The 19,768-nt window shown below is 37.1% G+C and overlaps 1 protein-coding gene across 10 annotated transcripts in view; it reads left to right on the top strand.

Annotated features, from left to right (window-relative positions):
* The window catches only part of MPDZ (multiple PDZ domain crumbs cell polarity complex component), a 159,502-nt gene that overhangs the window by 104,891 nt on the left and 34,843 nt on the right, over positions 1–19,768 (top strand). For 7 of the 10 annotated variants that reach the window (XM_030293431.1, XM_030293426.1, XM_030293424.1 and 4 more), the window contains 4 exons: positions 1,013–1,117; positions 4,852–4,944; positions 12,112–12,289; positions 15,372–15,482. In XM_030293431.1, the coding sequence (XP_030149291.1) occupies positions 1,013–1,117; positions 4,852–4,944; positions 12,112–12,289; positions 15,372–15,482 (487 nt within the window). The remainder of the gene's footprint in view (positions 1–1,012; positions 1,118–4,851; positions 4,945–12,111; positions 12,290–15,371; positions 15,483–19,768) is intronic. The other 3 variants (XM_030293432.1, XM_030293427.1, XM_032595559.1) reach the window with 1 other exon arrangement.

Genomic DNA, 19,768 nt, shown 5'->3' with positions numbered 1-19,768 from the left:
AGTTCTGTAGCCTTATAGGGCAGCAGTAAACTTGAACTTCTAAATATCAGTTTCTAAACATAGCTGTAGTCAGCATCTTGCTTCATGCCCTCCATATTGTAGGCAGTCAGCCAGTATTTGTTGAATTAGTAAGTGACCATTCAAGGGCAAATATCAGGCTTTTCTCTAAAACCAAAATAGCTTATTAGGGAGTTGCTACAAATTAGGAAGAGAATCTTCCCATAAACTTGTGATAGTTTAACTTCAGACTTTCGGGTTCATAACTTAATAGAGCTAACATATAATTATTATAATGCTTATCAGTGCCTAAAATTAATTATATATTATGGATGAATATAAAATAATTTGGGGTAAGTAGTGTTTTAGTAGAGCATGCCTGATTTTTGTCTGCTAAGGAACCCAGAAATCTTTGGATGAAATCAGTGTTATTGCTGTCAGTTATGTTTCTAAGGATTAGTAGATCTTTCTAAAAATTGCTGTTACTCTTCTCATTCAGAAATGAAAATAACGCTGCTTTCCTCCCTCACATAATTATTAGTAAGCATATAGTTTATCAGCAGTTTAAAGTTTAATTGTCGCTTGACATTTAAAGTAAAAAAAAAAAAAAAAAGGAAACTTTAGGTGCAGCTGGGTAGCTCAGTCAGTTAATTGTTCAACTCTTGATTTCGGCTCAGGCTCAGGTTATGGTCTCATATCCTGAGATCGAGCCCCACTGAGTGTGGAACCTGCATGAGATGCTCTCTCTCTTCCTCTGTCTCTCTCTCTCTCTCTCTCTCTCTCTCTTTCTCTCCCTAAAAAAAAAAAAAATGTAAACCTTAACCTGTTATTTTTGCTTATAGGATGCTTTATCTTTTCCAAGTTTGGATCCTCTGCTGAATAAGCTGTTAAATGAAAAAGTGAAAAAATAGGGATGAAGGGACAATATAATTTTATTTCTATATTCCGGAAACTTTGCCTGTTAGGCAAAAAACTTTGCTTCCTTTTTTTTCCCCTGGATTGTGTTCTGTTTCAGAATTACTTATGTGCCTGCAGAACATTTGGAAGAGTTCAAAATAAATTTGGGGCAACAATCTGGAGGAATAATGGCACTGGATATATTTTCTTCATATACTGGCAGGTGAGTGAAGCTGTAAGTTGGCTGCAATGAGTGACTGATACAGAAAGCTAGAAAGACTTTAGGAGCCAGAGTCAGGGAGGACTAGCAATGAAAAAGAATGGATTCCTTTTCTCTCTTCTAAGATTTTAAAAATACTCAGCCCCCATTACTTAAGAAATTATCATATAGTATGGAAAATTATATGACAGTTCAAATCAAGAAATTAAAATCCTCTTTAGTTGCACCACTCAGTATGGTACTTTTAACAGACTGGGTTTTGGGAATTTACCCCAGATTTCAGTATTATTTCATTGATTCCCTGGAGCCTACAGTTTGTATGGTATTGTATCATGGTTTTTCCTCTTTCATAAATGTTTTCAAACACATTCAGAAATTATACTTAGTTTTTTATTAACATACATACCAATTCAGAAACATTTTTAATGATTATTTCTTACTCTTTTGGAGTGTTGTGAACTGAACATCTTTGTATATATGCATGTCAGGCAACAGTGTATGGCTTTTTGAAGGCTTTTGACACATAATTTATTAAGAACCTTTAACACAGAGAAAGGTTTTTTTATCTCCCCTAAGAATGTCAGAAAGTAAATTTTGCTGCTGCTGCTGACTGAGTTCAACACAGGAAGAGAAATGTTGTCAAATTGCTTTTCCATGAAGAATGAACCATTTTACACTCTCAACCCCAGGCCTGTTTTTTCAGTTGCATTAACAACTGAGTACCAGATTTCCCTTTAAGTATGGCAGAGAAGTGATGGCTCTGCAAACATTCTGGAGTGTTCTCACAAGAGTTCTGCCATTCCATAGAGGATGTCAGAACATCCCGGAACACCCGGGTGTCCAGTGACTGTGCAGGTATCTTGATACGGCATCACGGTTTCCTCTGTGACGTGCTCACGACTGGAGTACTACAGAAAGCGTTAGGGAAGGGAAAGGTATTTTATGAGCTAATGAGGAGGCGGAATGTCATAGGCCTTGGGGCCTCATGAATTTTATGGGAAAAGGAGTATTCACTCCACCCTGTGCACAGTTCAGCCATACCCCTCTCTAGAATTTGTCTCATGGTTAATGGCATTAATTGATTATAGCTTCCTGTCACAATGGTAAAGCAGTAATTCCAGGATCCCCCTGAAATATTATTTCGAATAGTTTAAAGACTATGCCAAGGTAACATCATATTCCTATTAAGTTCTGAGGCCTCACAAGCTCTCAGAAGTCATTAGAGAAACAGCCACTTTCAGCGCTGTGTGCTCCCTCCCAGCACATTGACCTGGATTGTCCAGTGCTGTGACTACCTGCTTCATTGCAGAGAAAGTGTATTTGCTGTTAGTACAAGGGCCCTCAAAACAAAACAGCCTGCATTTTGTAGAAAAGGAATCTGCACCAGAGAGGATAAGTAACTTGTCCAAGTTCCAGAGCTACTAATTGGCAGAGCCAAGATTAGAATATCAACAGTCAGGCCCTATGTTCTTAACCTTTGGACTTGAAGAGAGAATTGCACAAGCCCAGTATAAAAATATGGGACAGTATAGCATGGAGGTTAGAGCTCAGGTTTTATAATAAGATGGCTTCAGTTCATACCTTACCTCTGTTATTTTACTGTGTGACCTTGTGCCAATTTCCCAAATCTGAATGCAGATGTACAAAGAGTTGTTATACTTGATAGAAATGTCATCGGTAGTGGCCAAACACAGGTGCAAAGAAGTCTAATTCATTCTTAGCCAAGTGAGTTCAGAAGAGAACTGGTCCATTCTGTTCTCTGGAGCACACGGCACTTGATTCCTGTAAACCACATTCTAAGATGGATAAGGAATGAATGAACAGCACATTTATAGGAGCTTATCTGGGTTGATGAAAGGATTCTAGGATTATAGAATCATTTGAAGAAAATGGAGTTTTTGTATCAGAGGATTCGGGATATTAGTCTTACAGCTAAAAAGGTAGGAACATGAGGTTAGTGTATTTGAGAGGGTGTCTGTGTAGCTCCCTGAGCTTGGGCTTGATGGGTAAGAACTTCTCCCATCCCCATGGCTGTCACTGAATATTTCAGGAACTCATTTTAAGTTCTTATTATTGTCTGTGTTCCATACCGGCTTCTCTGCCATCTTCCCTCCAGCTGTATTTCCTGAGGGTTAGCCTAGTTTTCACCTGTCTACCCTGTATCTTCAGGAGTACGGTTTCCCTCAGTCTCTCTAGTCCTCAGTCTGCTTCTCAAACATCCTTCTTAAATCCCCTTTTTGGACCCATTCCCATCAGTCTTGTCCCACTGTCAAGCTTAGGCTCCTGGGTCCCAGCCTCATTCAGAACCTTGTTACCTCAATTTGCACAGGAAGGGAATTCAAACGTACGACAATGGGTAGGACAGATAGGCAGATTTCCTCTTCACATGGAAACAAAAATCTAACATTTAGGTCAAAGGAAGAATGAGACATTCAAGGAGAGCTTGGACAGTTGCTTTCCAAAGATGTTGTGAAACACATTCAAACACAGATGGATTATTGGGTTTGGGTTATATGACTTCTGATCTCAGAGTCTAAAGGTTATACAATTTGACAGAGTTGAATATTCATATCACTGGAGAATAGACATAATTTGAGCATACACTTTCTTTAGATTATTCAGCTTCTATAAAAGTCAATTGGAAACATTTATTAAATTAGAATTTTTATAGCCTTCTCTGCTTTCAAAAGAATGTGTTCACATATGTCTTTAGAAATCCAATTTTTACTAACAGTGTAAGGACACACTATAATCGATTTAATCATTCTCTCTTGCTCTTACAATGTATTGATGCAAAGTATACCTTTCAAAAAACAAAGTATGTATCGATATGGTTTATTTACAGTTTAATTTAAAATTAACAGACGGAACACATTTTTTTATGTGCCTGGCATTTGACAAAATCTGAATTCCTAAAGAAATTGAAAAGTGGCCTTGAATACAGGTACATTGTACACTGCTTTCTGTGAGGAGTATTCTATGCATGACCCCTCTGGGTGGGCTGAAGCTGGACCTAAAGCATCTTCTGTCTTCCTTGAAGGGAAAGCTTTGGTCTGTCCTTAGGAGGCGGAGATGCTAATTTTCTGTCTTACTTGTGGATAAGTTCTTTCAAGAACGGAATCAATCAGGGCCATACAAGTTTATAACCCACATGGTGCTTCTATCTCTTATATCTTTAGTTTAAGAAATATTTGTTGAGGGGTGCCTGGGTGACTCAGTCAGTTAAGCGTCCAACTTCAGCTCAGGTCATGATCTCACAGTCTGTGGGTTTGAGCCCCGCATCAGTCTCTGTGCTGACAGACGGGAGCCTAGAGCTTGCTTCAGATTCTGTGTCTCCCTCTCTCTCTGCCCCTCCCCCACTCCCCCCCCCCAAAATAAATAAACATGAAAAAAAATTTAAAAAAAGAGAAATACTTGTTGAATGTTTTTCTTTAAAGTTCTTGCATTTATCCCTTTCTTGTTCCTTTCCCATATTTCCTTGGGAAAGAAACAGACTAGCTAAGAATCTTAGTGTTCAGCTATATCTCCAGACTAAGTTGTGGTAGATTGATTCTAATATAAGGTTTTCATTTTGTTTCATTAGGTTTTTCTTTTCCCCTTAATGTAAAATTGGCCAAGTATGTAAAAATATAAGGTAGCTCTGCATTTTTAGCCAAATAAATAATACGGTATATATAAGACAAACTTGCATAGTTTTACTAGGATTTTGGAGTACTCACTATGTAAATTTTTAACAGAGACATTCCAGAACTACCAGAGCGAGAAGAAGGAGAGGGAGAAGAAAGTGAGCTTCAAAATGCAGCATACAGTAATTGGAATCAGCCCAGACGGTAAGGACTATTTCTGTCTTCTGCCTACTCAGTGTTTAAAGATAGGGAGGTGTGGTTTCAAGTACTGGATTACAACTTGCTGCTGTGACATCAAGCAAGGTGTTTTAATATCCCTTACCCTCCGTTTCTTCATGTGTGCAGTGGAGAAGATAATGTGTTACTCCACGGGGTTGAAACTAACATGTATACAAAGGTTTGGCACGTAGTAGGGGTAAAATGTGGTTGACTAGAGAAAATTATGCACAGGTAGATAGAATGCATAATATTTTCTATAGAGTTTGATCTTAGGTATACCACCAAATGTTAATTTAAATTTTCTCTAGCATTTATAGCATATATATTCAAAACGTGTGTGTGTGTGTGTGTGTGTGTGCGCGCGCGTGTGTAAGCATCTTGTTATCACAGGCTGTAGTTATTTTAACCCATGCTCTGTCTGGAGCCAATTTCATATATAGAAAAGATAACTTTCCTAAATATGTTCCTATATATCCCTATGCATCACTAAGGCATATTTTTGTATTCATGCTGAGTAAAATCAAATTCAGTTTCATAGGAATTTATTGAGCTCTGATTATGGATGCACATGTTTTTGTGAATAACAGGGAAGTATAAGACAGAAATCCTACCTTCAAGGAAGTATAATATACTTGGATAGACAAGATATAGAGACACACAAAATAATTAAGGGAAAAAAAGTAAGGTATTTTGCATTAAGTATAAAATAGAAGTAGTCATGGATCGTCCCTATAAACAGATCTACAAGTGACCATCATAATGGTTTCTTGCACTTATTTAGTAAACACTTAATATTTATTCTACACTGAATAAATAAAATACTCTAAAGAGAAAAATTTCTACTAATCAGGGATGTAATACAGTTTGATGATTTTCCTTGCTTACCTTTAAACATTTCTGGTTCAGTCATATTCAAAATGTAGGAAACATTTTATATTGCTTTCACAAAAATCAGTAAGCATTTCTAGCCATTTAAAATGACTTTTTGAGAGGCTCCTGGGTGGCTCAGTTGGTTAAGCATCCAACTTCAGCTCAGGTCATGATCTCATGGTTCATGGGTTTGAGCCCCGCCTCAGGCTCTGTGCTGACAGCTGGGGGCCTGGAGCCTGCTTCCGATTCTGTGTCTCCCCCTCTCTCTGCCCCTCCCCCTTCATGCTGTGTCTCTGTCTCTCTCTCTGTCTCTTTCTCTCTCTCTCTGTCTCTTTCTCTCCCTCTCTGTCTCAAAAATAAACACTAAAAAAAATAAAATAACTTTTTGATTGGAATTCTTGTAAAGCTATTTAGGCTGCTTAAAGAAATCAAGGTCTTTCTGAATCATTCTCACACTCAGACCAAAATATAAATGCTAGATCTGTGGCAGAAAATAGATTATGGTGTTTCTTATTTATATGAAGATAAAGGCAAAAGTAAGTTAGATGAAATTATTTTGTAGCTGGTGATCCTAGTGATAAACTTGAATTTTGTTGGAGGACAGAAATCACAAGTCTAACTTTTAAGATAGATTTATCAGCTTTTAATAACATTGTTGGAGAAAAAGTAGATTTTAGGAGACAATATGCAAAAAGTTTGGAGTCCCTAAGAGCCATGTTAGAATTCTAAGTTTGACACTTTTTAAGATAAATTTCTTAATCTCTGCTAGGTTTGTTTCTTCATCTGTAAAATGAGGTTAATAATCACATCTTTTAGATTTGGAGAATTCAGTGTGATAATGCACGTGAAATTTTTAGCACAGTGCCTCGTGCAGAGTAAGCAGTCAGTGGTTGGCCTGGTCAGTAATCACCGCCATGAGTAATAACTAAGCAAATAAAAAATGTTGAACACAGGAATCATCTGATATTTTATTATGAGAAAGAATTGGGTGTAACTTCGGAAGTGGAAAATTTTTATACTTCTAGCCTGAGTTTTAGTCTTCACATCTCTAAAGGTGATAGCTACTTTACAGAGAGAATATGTTCGGAGCCTCCAGAAATCTTAAACAAGGTACCCTGTGCTAAGGTGTTTTTTGGGAACAGTTCACAGAATAGCATGAGGAAGCTTATCGAACTAACCAGAGCTTTTAGTAAACGAGGAGCAAGTGTCATGAATATGCATTACAACACGGGAAATATGATGGGACATTCATTTATGCAGTTTAAAGAAGTTTACTTTGTGTGGCAATAGAGGATATTTGTTAGCGAAGCATAAATTTTAAGAATGCAAATAAGCTGTTACTCTTATTTTGCATGTGATTTTCATGTACAGAATTGGTATCATACTCTATGTGCCATTTTCTAGCTTGCTTATTTTCTCTCAATCCAGTGATTTGGAGATCTATCATGTTGATACTCAATTCATTCAGTTTAGTTGTTGCAGTGCATTTCAGCACATGAATACACCACCATTTATTCCCAGATTGCTACTTGAGTAGTTAACATTTATCCACAACTACAATAATTGTGTGCAATAAATATATCTATTTCCTTACACGTATGTGTGAGAATTTATCTAGGTATGTTTCCAAAAGAGGAATTGCTGGCTCATAGATTTAAATGTATTATTTATTTTATTAGAAGTTGTCAAATTGCTTTTTAAGGTGGCTGTACCAACTTTTAAATCAGGCAGTTCTAATACATGAGAGTTTCCTTTTCCCCGTGTCCTTGTGACCACATCATAGGATCATTTAAAAAACACGTTTTTTGGTCAATCTGATGGTTAGAAAATGGTATCTTGTGTTAATAAGCAACGTATAGGTATAACAGGAGTAAGGTGGTGGGGTACACATTTTCTCATCTGTCATCTGGATTGAATTTTATATCTTGCTTACCGTGCTGCAGTAATCATAATCTCAATCTTCATAATAAGAGTAATAAAAGATTTGTTGATTGCTTGCTCTGTGCCAAAGCTTTGTTTTGCATTTTGCATACCTTCATTAATCTGGTCGTCACAGTAATTGACATAGAGAGACTCACTGGATCCATTTCCCGGCTGAGGAGGGGTAAAAGAGAGACTAAATAAGTTGCAGAGGGTCACACAACTGTGAAGGAGCAAAAAATTGGGACTTGAAAAGAGGGAGTCAGTTCAGAGCTCAGGCAGCCTGGCCTCGGAGCTCTTTTACCTTTGCTTTTCTGAATTTCATTCTCCGCAAACCTGTGTATTGGTCTCAAGGAAGGCTGCCATTATTCCGTTCAACTGAGTCTGAGCGTGTTCTATAACATTTTTCTTTTACACATCTCCTTTTTTCTGTCCATGGAATGTTTTACCATGTCCTGTTCAGTGAATAACGAGCTGGTTCCTTGCTCTGGTCATTCGGCAGCTCGGTCCTTGTTATCTTCCCCAATGTTTTAAGGAGTTACAGCCTTTCTCCTAGCAAATATGTTGTATTTGAAAACACTTTACTATCTGCCAGACCCTATGTGGACATACAGTGCTATTTTCCAAAGGTTGTTTAACTTCTCTGAGCCTCTTCCCTTTGTGAAATGAATGAAAGTAAACAAACTCATCTAGAGAATAATGCTGAGCACATGATAAGCTCTTAATAAGTGTTTCCTGCTGCTATTTTTATTGTTTGAGAAATTATAAGAATCGGTCTCCCCAATTCACACTAACTACAAAGAACCCTAGGAGACATTTTCTTTCTTTGCTTTATTTTTTTCCTTTTTAAGAGAAGGGTTAAGGAGTCCTACATACGTATTCTGAATTCTTAAATGTCTCCCTACAAATGGCTAAATTTACTGACATCTTTACTTTGCCATTTTATCTTAGGAATTGCTTTAAGAAACAAGAAAGAGTTTTGGTTCTTGTCTTTCACAGAATTCCCACAGTGAAAGAATATGAGGACTAGGATTTTAACCAGTTTAAACTATTTATACAAATATTATTAAGATTCAGGAACCTGATAACATCCTTTCGAACTAAATAGTTAGGTCTCTAGGATTATAGATTTCTAATGAAAAAAAAAAAATGCTGACTTCATCTGCCTTCATCTGGCCAGGAGCTGTCCTCTCCCTCCACCCATGGTACTCCTTTATACCCAGCCTTTTCTTACTGGGACCTCCCTCATTACACGGGAGTCCACACTCCAATCATTCCTCTCCTCTGGACGCTCCTCAAAGCTCCTCAAATTGAGGCCATGTTTGGACCATGCGTTGTTTTCCTATTTAATGCCCAGCGTTGTCTCCCATCCTGTAGCACGGAGCAGACTGCATTATCTCAGAGCTCTCTGCTAGGTTTCTCTGCTTTTTTTCCAACACCCTGAGCTGCTTGTTCCTCCTCCCAGCCAGACACCTACCTCACTGCAAATCACCTTGTTCTTATCCCCCAGCCTTTTCTTAAGACATAAATTTAGTGCATTCATAGCTCTTAGAGCTATATGCAGTCACTAAATACGAGTTCCTGTGTTTATTATAGGGGTAGGGGAAGTGCACTCAGGCAGGGGAGGTGGCAAGCACCAAGGCCCCAGAGCAGAGAGCATGCGTGACCTACTTAAGGAACAACAAGAAGATGCTGGGGTAGCTGGAGTATAGAGAGGAAAGCAGAATTTTGGGAGAGGAATTTAGGGTGGCGGTGTGGGATCAAATCACGTAGGATATTGTCAGCCACTGCTTTTCATGCCCGGACTGTTAGGTACCAGGTCTACCTTGGCAAGGAGGATTTCTACAGAGATAAGCTTCTGACATAGAGTGTGCAGGAATGTTCTTTTCCTTGATTTGATTGCCAAGTGTAGAAGCTACCATCTGTTCAGGGGTAGCTGAATTTCTTGGTTTCTTAATGTCTGCAGTATTAGAGCTCCTGGAAAATGGTACTTTTACATTGGTCTGTGTCCCAGCCAGGAGTGTGAGTCCAGCATTTACTTGTAACAAATCAGCTTCAGAATGGCATTAGTGTTTATCAGACCCTATAAAACATATAATTGAGAAAGTGTTTAATAAAATGGTTTTGTTTCACTACCGGTAAAACCTTACATTGGCAAAATTTCATAAATTGGCAAAAATTAACTTACATTACATTACAGTGAGTTTTTAAAATTACATTACATTAACTTACATTACATTGAGCTTTTAAAAATTTTGTTACGATTTTTGACCATTTGAACCATTTTTTAAGTGTGCAAATCACTGGCATTAAGAACATTCCCATTGCTGCATAGCCATCACTACCATCTATCTCCAGAACTTAAATCGTCTTACAAAACTGAAAATGTGTACCTGTTAAATAATAACTCCCCATTTCTGCCTACCCCCATTTGCTAGCAATCACCATTCTTGTTTCTTTTCCCCCAGTCTTAGTGAGAAGTAATTGAACATACATCACTGTATAAGTTTAAGGCAAATAGCATGATGGCTTGATTTTATATGTGTCCTCGAAAGATTATCACAATAGGTTTCAAGCCTTACGTTTAAATCCTTGATCCATTTCAAGTTAATTTTTGTGTGTGGTATAAAATACGAATCCCTTTCAATTCTTTTACATGTAAATATTCCATTATCCTGGCACCATTTATTGAAGAGACTTTCTTTTCTCCATTGAGTATTCTTGCCTCCCTTGTCAAATATTAGTTGACCTTATTATATATTCTTGTGTTTATTTCTGGGCTCTTGATTCTGTTTCACTGGTCTCTGTGACTGTTTTTATGCCAGAACTATACTGTTTTGAATGACTGTAACTTTATAAGTACAGCTTGAAATCAGGAAGTGTGATGCCTCCTGCTTTGTTCTTTTTTCCTCAGGCTTTCATTGACTATTTAGATGGAGTCTTTTGTGATTCCATATAAATTCTAGAGGAGTTTTTTTTTTTTTTCTATTTCTATAAAAAATGCCATTGGAATCTTGATAGGAATTGCATTGAATCTATAGATGTTTTTTGTTAGTATTCACATTTTAGCAATATTCTTCCAACCCATGAACACAGGATACCTTTCCATTTATCTGTGTCTTCTTTGGTTTATTTTGTGAATGTCTTGTTGTTTTCAGAGTAGAGAAATGTCAAGTCCTTAAATGTATTACTATTTTATTATTTTTGGTGCTACTGTAAATGAGATCAATTATTTTTTTTCCAGAAATTTTGTTGTCAGTATATAGAGATGTTACTTATCTCTGTATGTTAATTTTGTATCCCACAACTTTACTGAATTCATTGATTAGATTTAACAGTGTTTTGATTATTTTTGATTTATGTATAGAAAATTGTGTCATCTCCATAGAGACGATTTTAATTCTTCCTTTCCAATTCTGGTACCTTCTGAATATTTTTCTTGCCTGATTGCGCTAGCTGGGGTTTCCAGCAATATGTTGAACAGGTGTGGTGAAAGTGGACACCTTTGTCTTGTCCTGATCTTAGAGGAAAAGCTTTCATCCTTTGATCCTTCCATACTGTTTTCCATAGTGACTGCAACATTTTACATTCTAGCAACAGCACAGAAGGATCCAATTTCTCCTTGCCAACACTTCCTTTCTCTCTTTGTTTGTTTGTTTGTTTGTTTGTTTCTTGATAATAGCCATCCCAGTGGGTGTGAGGTGGTATCACACTGTGGTTTTGATTTGCATTTCCCTAATGATCAGTGATGTTGAGCATCTTTCATGAGCTTTTGGGCCATTTGTATATCATTTTTGGAGACAAGTCTGTTTAATTCCTTTGTCCATTTTTTAATCAGACGGCTTAATTTTTTAATTTTTTTTATTTTAATGCTTATTTATTTTTGAGAGAGACAGAGAGAGAGAGAAAGCGAGAGTGTGAGTGGGGGAAGGGCAGAGAGAGGGAGGAAGACACAGAATGAGAAGCAGGCTCCAGGCTCTGAACTGTCAACAGAGAGCTGGACACAGGGCTTGAACTCACCAGCTGGAGATCATGACCTGACGCTTAACTAACCCGATGGCTTAATTTTTTGTTGTTATGTTTTGGTGTTCTCTAAGAATTCTAGATATCAATCCCTATATAAAGAGTGATTTGCAAGTATTTTCTCCCAATCTGTGTGTTTCCTTTTTACTTTATTGATAGTATTTTTTGATTAACACAAGTTGTTTTTTTTTTATTTTTTTGAAGTCCAGTTTGTCTGTCTTGTCGTTTGTTGCTTGGGACTTTGGAGTCATATCCAAAAATCATTGCAAAGCCCAGTGTTGTGAGACTTCTCTCTTTAAGCTTTCTTATAAGAGTTTACAATTTTATTTATCTTTATAGGGTTGAACTTTGGAGAGAACCAAGCAAATCCTTGGGCATCAGCATTGTTGGTGGACGAGGCATGGGGAGTCGTCTAAGCAACGGTGAAGTGATGAGGGGCATTTTCATCAAACATGTTCTTGAAGATAGTCCAGCTGGCACAAATGGAACCTTGAAACCCGGAGATAGAATAGTAGAGGTATCCTCTAGTGAGCTTTCTGTGCCAAAGTTCCCTCCCTCTTCCATCCTTTTTACTAAGGGAATTGTTGTCTTTACACTGCTTACTCGACCCAACATGAAAGTCAAATGTGCTTGTGGTGGAGGCGTCTCTCTCTCATATGTCCCATTTCATCTATAATTTTTCTCTTTAGAGCATGGTGACAGATTATATATCTTGATTCAGACACTGGTGTTTGGAGGTATCATCAACTATTTTTAAAAACATTGGCCCTGAATTAAAATAATGAAGTTCTGTTTGAAAGAACAAAGCAAATTTCTTGGGGAAAAATTGAATTGTTTGAAATTATGTATACATGTACAGAATGTGTACATCATAACTAAGCTCTCCAGTGAGATTTTATTTCAAGAAATGCTTTGTCACGATCATTTCATTGTAGATTAACTTCGTTGGATAAGATTGTTTTCCAAGTGAGTCTCTTTGGTAAATCTTTTATGCTAATCACGCTGGTAACCTTTTATATAAATGCCCCACCCCCACAATCCAGGCTCAGATTTTCCTCCTACTTCTCAGTGCTGTGCCCATTTATCACTGAGGGGTGTGTGTGTGTGTGTGTGTGTGTGTGTGTGTGTGTATTTACACACTCACGTATGTGTAACTTTGTTATGAACAAGAGAAGTATTTGGTCAAATTGTTGCTAATCTCTTAATTCAAAACAAAGTATAATATGTTAAATAGACTTTTCTTCCTTGGTCAGTACTCATTTACTCAGCAAATATTCCTGGAACAGCTGTTGCATTCCAGATGCTACGACAGGCTCTGGGCATTCTTCAGTAAACAAGGCACCATGCCTGCCTGTCAAGTGTGACAGACTTAACAAGTAATCAAGTCACTTCAGAACAGTGTGATAAATTATTTGATCAGGGTAAGTGTAGTTTTAGTTAAGAGGGTGGAGGGAGGGTACCTGACCCAGATTTGCTAAATTGTCAGGATTTATAGAGTAGAATAAGAGACAACTTCCCAGTAGAAACCAATCACTTTATTATTATAAGGACCATTATATTTACTTTATGCAAGTGATTGTCTCTCATTTTCTAAATCCATATAACTAATTAATTAATAATTAATAATGCATTAAAATGCATTAATTGTGTAGAAAAAGATGATAACATATTAACCACAACTTTAAAATGAACAGTTTCAGGATTTATTTATTTAGTCCTTTACTGGTTGATTGTCTGTGAGAGCTAAAGAGGGAGGAAGATTGAGACATGGGAGGACAAGGGTCATGTCTTTTTTGTTTTGTTTTGTTTTTTTCCTCCAACCATTTATAAGGGAGAATAATGGGCTTTTTCTCTCTTCCTGCATCTTTGCCTTTCATTAGGTGATATCTTAGCCCCTTTTTAAAAGAAATGTTTACTTATTTGTTTTGAGAGAGAGTGCACGTGTGTGAATGGGGGGAGGGGCAGAGAGAGAGGGAAAGAAAGAATCCCAAGCAGGCTCCATGCTGTCAGCACAGAGCCGAGTGCGGGCTCAAACTCATGAACCGTGAGATCATGACCTTAGCCAAAATCAAGAGTTGGACATTTAGCAGACTGAGCCACCCAGGTGGGTGCAGAGCACCTTTTTAAAGAACTCTTTCTTAGCTAGAACACTATCTAAAGTTCCCAATTTCAGATTATCACAGGGCAGTTTATTTTATGGATAATTCACTATTAAATACCTTTGACCTAAGGCTAAAAAGTAAGGAAACATTTATAATTATTTCTAGAAAGGACTGATTATGGTTTGTACCAAAATGTTGTTTAAATGTATTGAGGGAGTTAAAGCATCCCTTTCAAATTGAAAAGAAAGTATGTTTCTGTGTGTGGTAAAATACTATATGCGTTTTAGCACTAGTTTGTTGAAGGCTCTTATATACAGGGGCTTTTCTAGTAAGTAAGAAAGCCTTAGGCCTCTGGGATCCTGGAGATTCTAAAACATGTCTCTGCCAAGTGTCTAAAAATGTATTTAGACTAGACGAGTAGAGACCTGCACACTATTCCATTCTAAGTATAGAGTTCTTTGGACTTGAGCAAAGATCTGTAACGTCCTGGTAAACATCCACAGATGGAATATTTAGTGGATGTGAACACTAACTTTTATTCTACAAAAATGAAAGCCATTTTTAATATGCACTGAAAGATGTAATACATTATCTAAGTAGCAACCTGAGGGAGGTTTTCAATTAAATGCATGTACTTCTTTTAAAGGTGATAATGTCCTATGCAGAGATTGAATAATTAATTTTCTTTTCCAGAATTGTGCCTACTCCGATTTTGCTATTTTGTTGCATATACCATATTGTGGTAATTGGAAATGATAAAATTATAACAGTATCCTATAGTTTTAACCTGGCAGGATTAGCATTTGGCCTTTCAAACTATTCTCCTTCCTATTCAGTGCATAAGCTGACCTGATCATCACCCAGGCATTCCATGGTCAAAAAAAGGTTACAAAATAACTTTCATTTTCAAGCTATTTATATAAGAATTACTAACAAGCACAAATTCTTGGCTTCCAGCTCCTGTCACATCTACTACAAAGATTCTTTTGCAAAACTAATCTTGTCATAACCCGATTTTTCCGAACATCAGACTTTTGTTTTTAACTTCAAGCGTCTGTATACAGAGAGAAACACACAAAGCATCGCCCACCCATTTCCCAAACTAATCTGTAATGAATCGGAAGCAAATGTGTATGGTGATTTTCCTGATGAAGACAGTGCTGTGGGACAGATCCCTCATATGATTTCTTTAATGATGTTGATTTCCTAATTTAAGGGAACAGCTGATAGTGTAAGGAAAGCAGAAGCAGAGCCTTCATTTCAACTGATTATTATTTTAGTTGATTATTGGAGACAGAAATCTGTGTCTAAAAAAAGGGACCACAAGTCTCCTGGACAAATTAAGAGTTCTGGAGCCTCAAAAGTAGTCACCGTTATTTTTGATTCTGAAACAGAGTTTCCAGGAGCCTCACCCAGGATCCTCAAAACTCCAGATCCACAAATTGTTCTGTTGTTCTATAGCTTCTTGAAATGTTAAGCTGAGGCCTTCCATTGCAGGTGGATGGAATGGACCTCAGAGATGCAAGCCATGAACAAGCTGTGGAAGCCATTCGGAAAGCAGGCAACCCTGTAGTCTTTATGGTACAGAGCATTATAAACAGACCAAGGGTAAGCAAACAAAAAGGGCAAGGTAGGCAAACCCAAACAGTGTTCAACTTGGAAGCTAATGTAACAAGGGCCAAGTTGTCTCTAAGAGCAGATAGCCAGTGTTGAAATCTCAGGAGACTTGTTAAAATTTATATTGTTTTGTTTTGTTTTTTTTTTTTTTTAATTGAGTTATCCTGGAAATCCCTTCTGCCATGTTTAATAAACACTGGAAGCCCATTGAAGACACAGAGAAGTAGGATTCATTGATGGCCATCGGTGTCTAGATGGATAATTGTTAGTATTCACCATAGTCACAAAATATATAAGTTGTTAAGAGGAACGTGATACAGTCGTTTAACTTAATAGTGTGTGACCTCTGGTGGAGTCCCTGAGAAGCCCGAGAGATTACATTTTCCTTCTACACTTACTTTCTAGACAGAATTTCTAGCTGATGCAATCCCGTGATCACCTGTGAATCATCTTGAGTGTATTTGTCTGTCCCACTGAACATTCTACACAGTGGAAATTTAAGCTGTGTGTTTATACACTAGTGATTTCATAACTGAAGCTTCCCAGCCACAGTCACTGTAAAGGTCTTCATCCCTGGCAGACAAAAACCTACTGACCCATTTTACCATCAGTCCTGACAGGTAAAATGGCTTGAAGAAATATTCGAGAAAGTAGGATGAATGAATTTAATGAATGTTGTTGATGGAGAAGAGACGAAGCAAGGCTTTGTGGATTTGATATGCCCTAACGATTCCGAAGAGGAAAACGATGCCAAGAGTTTACAACTGTTTTTTTTAGCTATTCCTTCTTTAGGTCTCACTGAAAAAGCTTATTTTCATGTGCAGCAGTTCTTAACCATACCCCTTGGAAAGTTCTTCAGAGCCATACACATTCACTGAAAAGTTTGCGTATCATTTCAGGAGCTTCCTAAATGTTCTGAAGTTCACAGAGGTTCTAACTTCTGGATTTTAGTAAAAAGAAAACAAAACACAAAAAGACCCTGCCATACTGGTTGTCTTTCAAATACCTGCTCATTAATTAGCTTTATTTAAAAGAAAAATGTCAACATATGTGAGGGAAGTTAAAAGAACCTTCTAAAACTTAAAGTAGGTAATTATTTTATAACTTTAAAATCAAGAATACAAGAAATCAGTGCTCAAATGATGGAAAGAGAGTAGCAGGCAGCTCCATAGATGAGGTCAGCAAAAGTGACTCGTCAGTATTCTGTGCAGTGGAATTCGAAGTGACCAGATTTATCCTGTCGGTCCTTCTGTTGTCAAGACAGGTGTAGCTCTGGTCTGGGTTTACTGTAAGAAATGAATTTAGTCGTTCTTCATGTGAGCAGTTATCTTCACATCTGCAGTTTTTAATCATTCCGTTGTTTATTGTTAGGTAATAATTGCCCATTCAGATGAGAAAATCTGCCAAATGGTAGGGCTGCGCCATGCTGCAATTCTCTTCAAATGGTATTCAGTTTGTTTAAATAACTACAAATCTTTCCACATTTGTTTCCATTTGTCGTGTCCAATGTAGATACAGAATGATGATGTTGGCAAATGGCTGTTTAAGTTAAAACCATTTTTTTTTGTACGTGGGTAGGTTTTATTCCTTTGTTTTATTTTTAATTTCCAAGTTGCATATCATGCAGGACAGTACTGTAAACTGCTGAATAGGATTCTTCATATTAGTTTTAAAAACTTAAACTGCAGACATTTCTTTCAATGCTGGTCACAGTTTCTAATGAGCTGGGAAGATATTTTCTCATACACCTGGAAAATACCGCTATTTTATTATCTGAGGTATAATGACTCTTGATTTTATAGCAATTACTCCAGGATAAATCTTTCTTAGAGTGACATGTTTAGTCAAGTTATGTGTGACAGGATTCAGAGTATGCTACCCCAAAATAGAGAATACTGAATATTTTAAGCCAAAGGAATTTAGGAAAAGGCAGGTGCTGGAAGGACTCAGACCTCCCCCTTCTCCCCTGATGCAGGTCGTAAAACCTTCCTCTGAGAGGCGCCCTCCCCATACCTGGAGGAAAGGAACATCCCTGCCTCCAAAGACAGAGGGACACTGGGAAGAATCTGAACGAAGAGACCTTCCTAAGTTTTCCTCAGTTTCCCTACTGTGTTCATACTCTTTTGTCCTATCATATTTTCCATGACTTCCCACTCTTAAGCAAACCTCCTGTAAAAAACCTCAAGTCTAACTATTGCTTCAGTTCTTCATTATCTAATGAAGGCTCTGTGTCATGTGAAAGTTAACATTAAATCAACATAAGTACTTTTCTCTTGTTAATCCCATTTTTTATTACAGAGATCGAGCTGAGAACTTCAGATGAATAGGGGAAAGATATTTTTCCTCCTCTTCATATGCATTCAGCTTTGGGAAATCAGAATCACTTTTGCATTTAAAATGAGGTCTATTTTCAGTGTTTTACTTCCTTGTGGAAATAATTATGTTTCCAGTAATCTAAAGGGAAAAACAATCACCAATACAGAAGACTCTCTTAATGGAAAATGTTTTCTTTTGTAGATACAATAAAACTTCAAAAAAAAATCCTGTACATAGGATGAAAAGATAGTCAATCTCTTTGGCACCTAGACTATTCAAGAATCAGAATTTCCCAGAACTGAGAATGATGATGATAATCCTCATGATAATTAATAATATATTCTGTACTTATTATTACTGACAGTTCCATCCGTTGGACCACATGGTCGTACCAAAGGGTGGACAGACCCTATTAATATGGACCAGAGAATGGTTTTGTCTTTCCTATGCTTTGTCTTAGTTAATAACATTTTCGTTTTTATCAGCCCTTCGAACTATAAGTAGAAGTTTCATCATTGATTTTTTAATAAAGAATATGGCCTGTTCCTATAAATCTCTTCATAGTAATAGATCTACCACTCCATTTGCTGTACTCATGCTGTACTTTATACTCTGCTATCAGGGCCAAATTCTAATCCTATGTAGGAGCTGCAAATTAAAAAAAAAAAAAACAAACAAACAAACAAAAAAAAAAAAAAAAAACCAAAACAGGAAAGGAGAGCTCTCATTAAATATTCCATTTCTTACCATTATGTTTTTTTTTTATTATTCTATAGAATTATAAAGGAACTTTAAAACCCAAAAATTCCATGTATGAGGATCAGAAATAATTTCCACCTTCCATAGCATGGAATTATTTTGCCTAGAATATGATTTTAATCTCTGCCTAGTCATTTCTCCCACCCTTAATAAACGGTCGCGTTCCTTGGCATTCGTGATCTTTTCTTTTGTAAAGCAGGAGTTGACATTTAAACTGAAAAGCAGAGAGAAAGTTGAGATGAGCAGAAATGTCATTGTGCCCATTTCTTTTTCCCATCTTCCCTCTGTAGGAAAAACATTGCAGGAAGAGCAGATTGAAAGGGTAATGTGGCATAAGCTTTAGTACAGGCGTACTGAGGATAGAGCCTTTCCAGAGTATTCTCCCGTACAGGGTGGCGTCACATGACAACCTCTCCCTACTCTTGATGCTTGCCAGTAGGGCTTTTTTATAGACAGAAGTAACACAAACATTTAATTGGAGCCAAAATGAATTTTAAATGTCTGCAATTTCCCCTGAAAGATACAGTCAATAAAAGAAGAAGATAGCGGGTATGAAAAGAAGGAGAAGAATTTATTGTGCTAAGGAAATTACTTTCATTTTTTTTAAGCTATGAAAATGCTAAATTCTATCTGGCAGTCATCCTGCCTTTAATACATATATTCAACTCCAGTAGTCCTAGCTCAGGGAGTATCTCAAGCAAGCCACAAAATCTGTGAGAAACACTCTAAGGCAGGACTTCAGTATATGCATAGCCTCATAAATTCCCTCTCATATGGGAACTTTTATAGGAAACTTTTAAAAATCAATGTTTCTACCTCCACAAAAAAAAAAAAGGGCAGAAATAAAGAACACCACTGTAGGGTGGTTCATTTATGTAAAATTGTTGATTTCCCTTTTTAAAGGGAAAAATCCTATTGACCTGATGTAACTTGAATATCCAATCTAAGTTTGAAAATTTTCCTTCCTGGGAAACAAGATAAAAGAATCATGAAGGTTACCAGTGAACTAGCAGACAAATGTTTAATTTGCATTCTGCAGCAGATAGACTGTTTCTTTTTTGTTTTACAATAGAAGCATACTTTGCTTTTAAACGTAAACAAAAAACATTTATGGTTTTCGTCTTGAAACCTGTTTATTGATATGCATGGGACATACGTGAATATATAGATTGGGCAACGTGTATGTGCATCTGTCTGTGACA

The sequence above is a fragment of the Lynx canadensis genome, chromosome D4 (assembly GCF_007474595.2).
Source record: "Lynx canadensis isolate LIC74 chromosome D4, mLynCan4.pri.v2, whole genome shotgun sequence".
NCBI classification, from domain to species: domain Eukaryota; kingdom Metazoa; phylum Chordata; class Mammalia; order Carnivora; family Felidae; genus Lynx; species Lynx canadensis.
The sequence above is the reverse complement of the archived record's forward strand: the minus strand, read 5'-3'. Positions and strand labels throughout refer to the sequence as shown.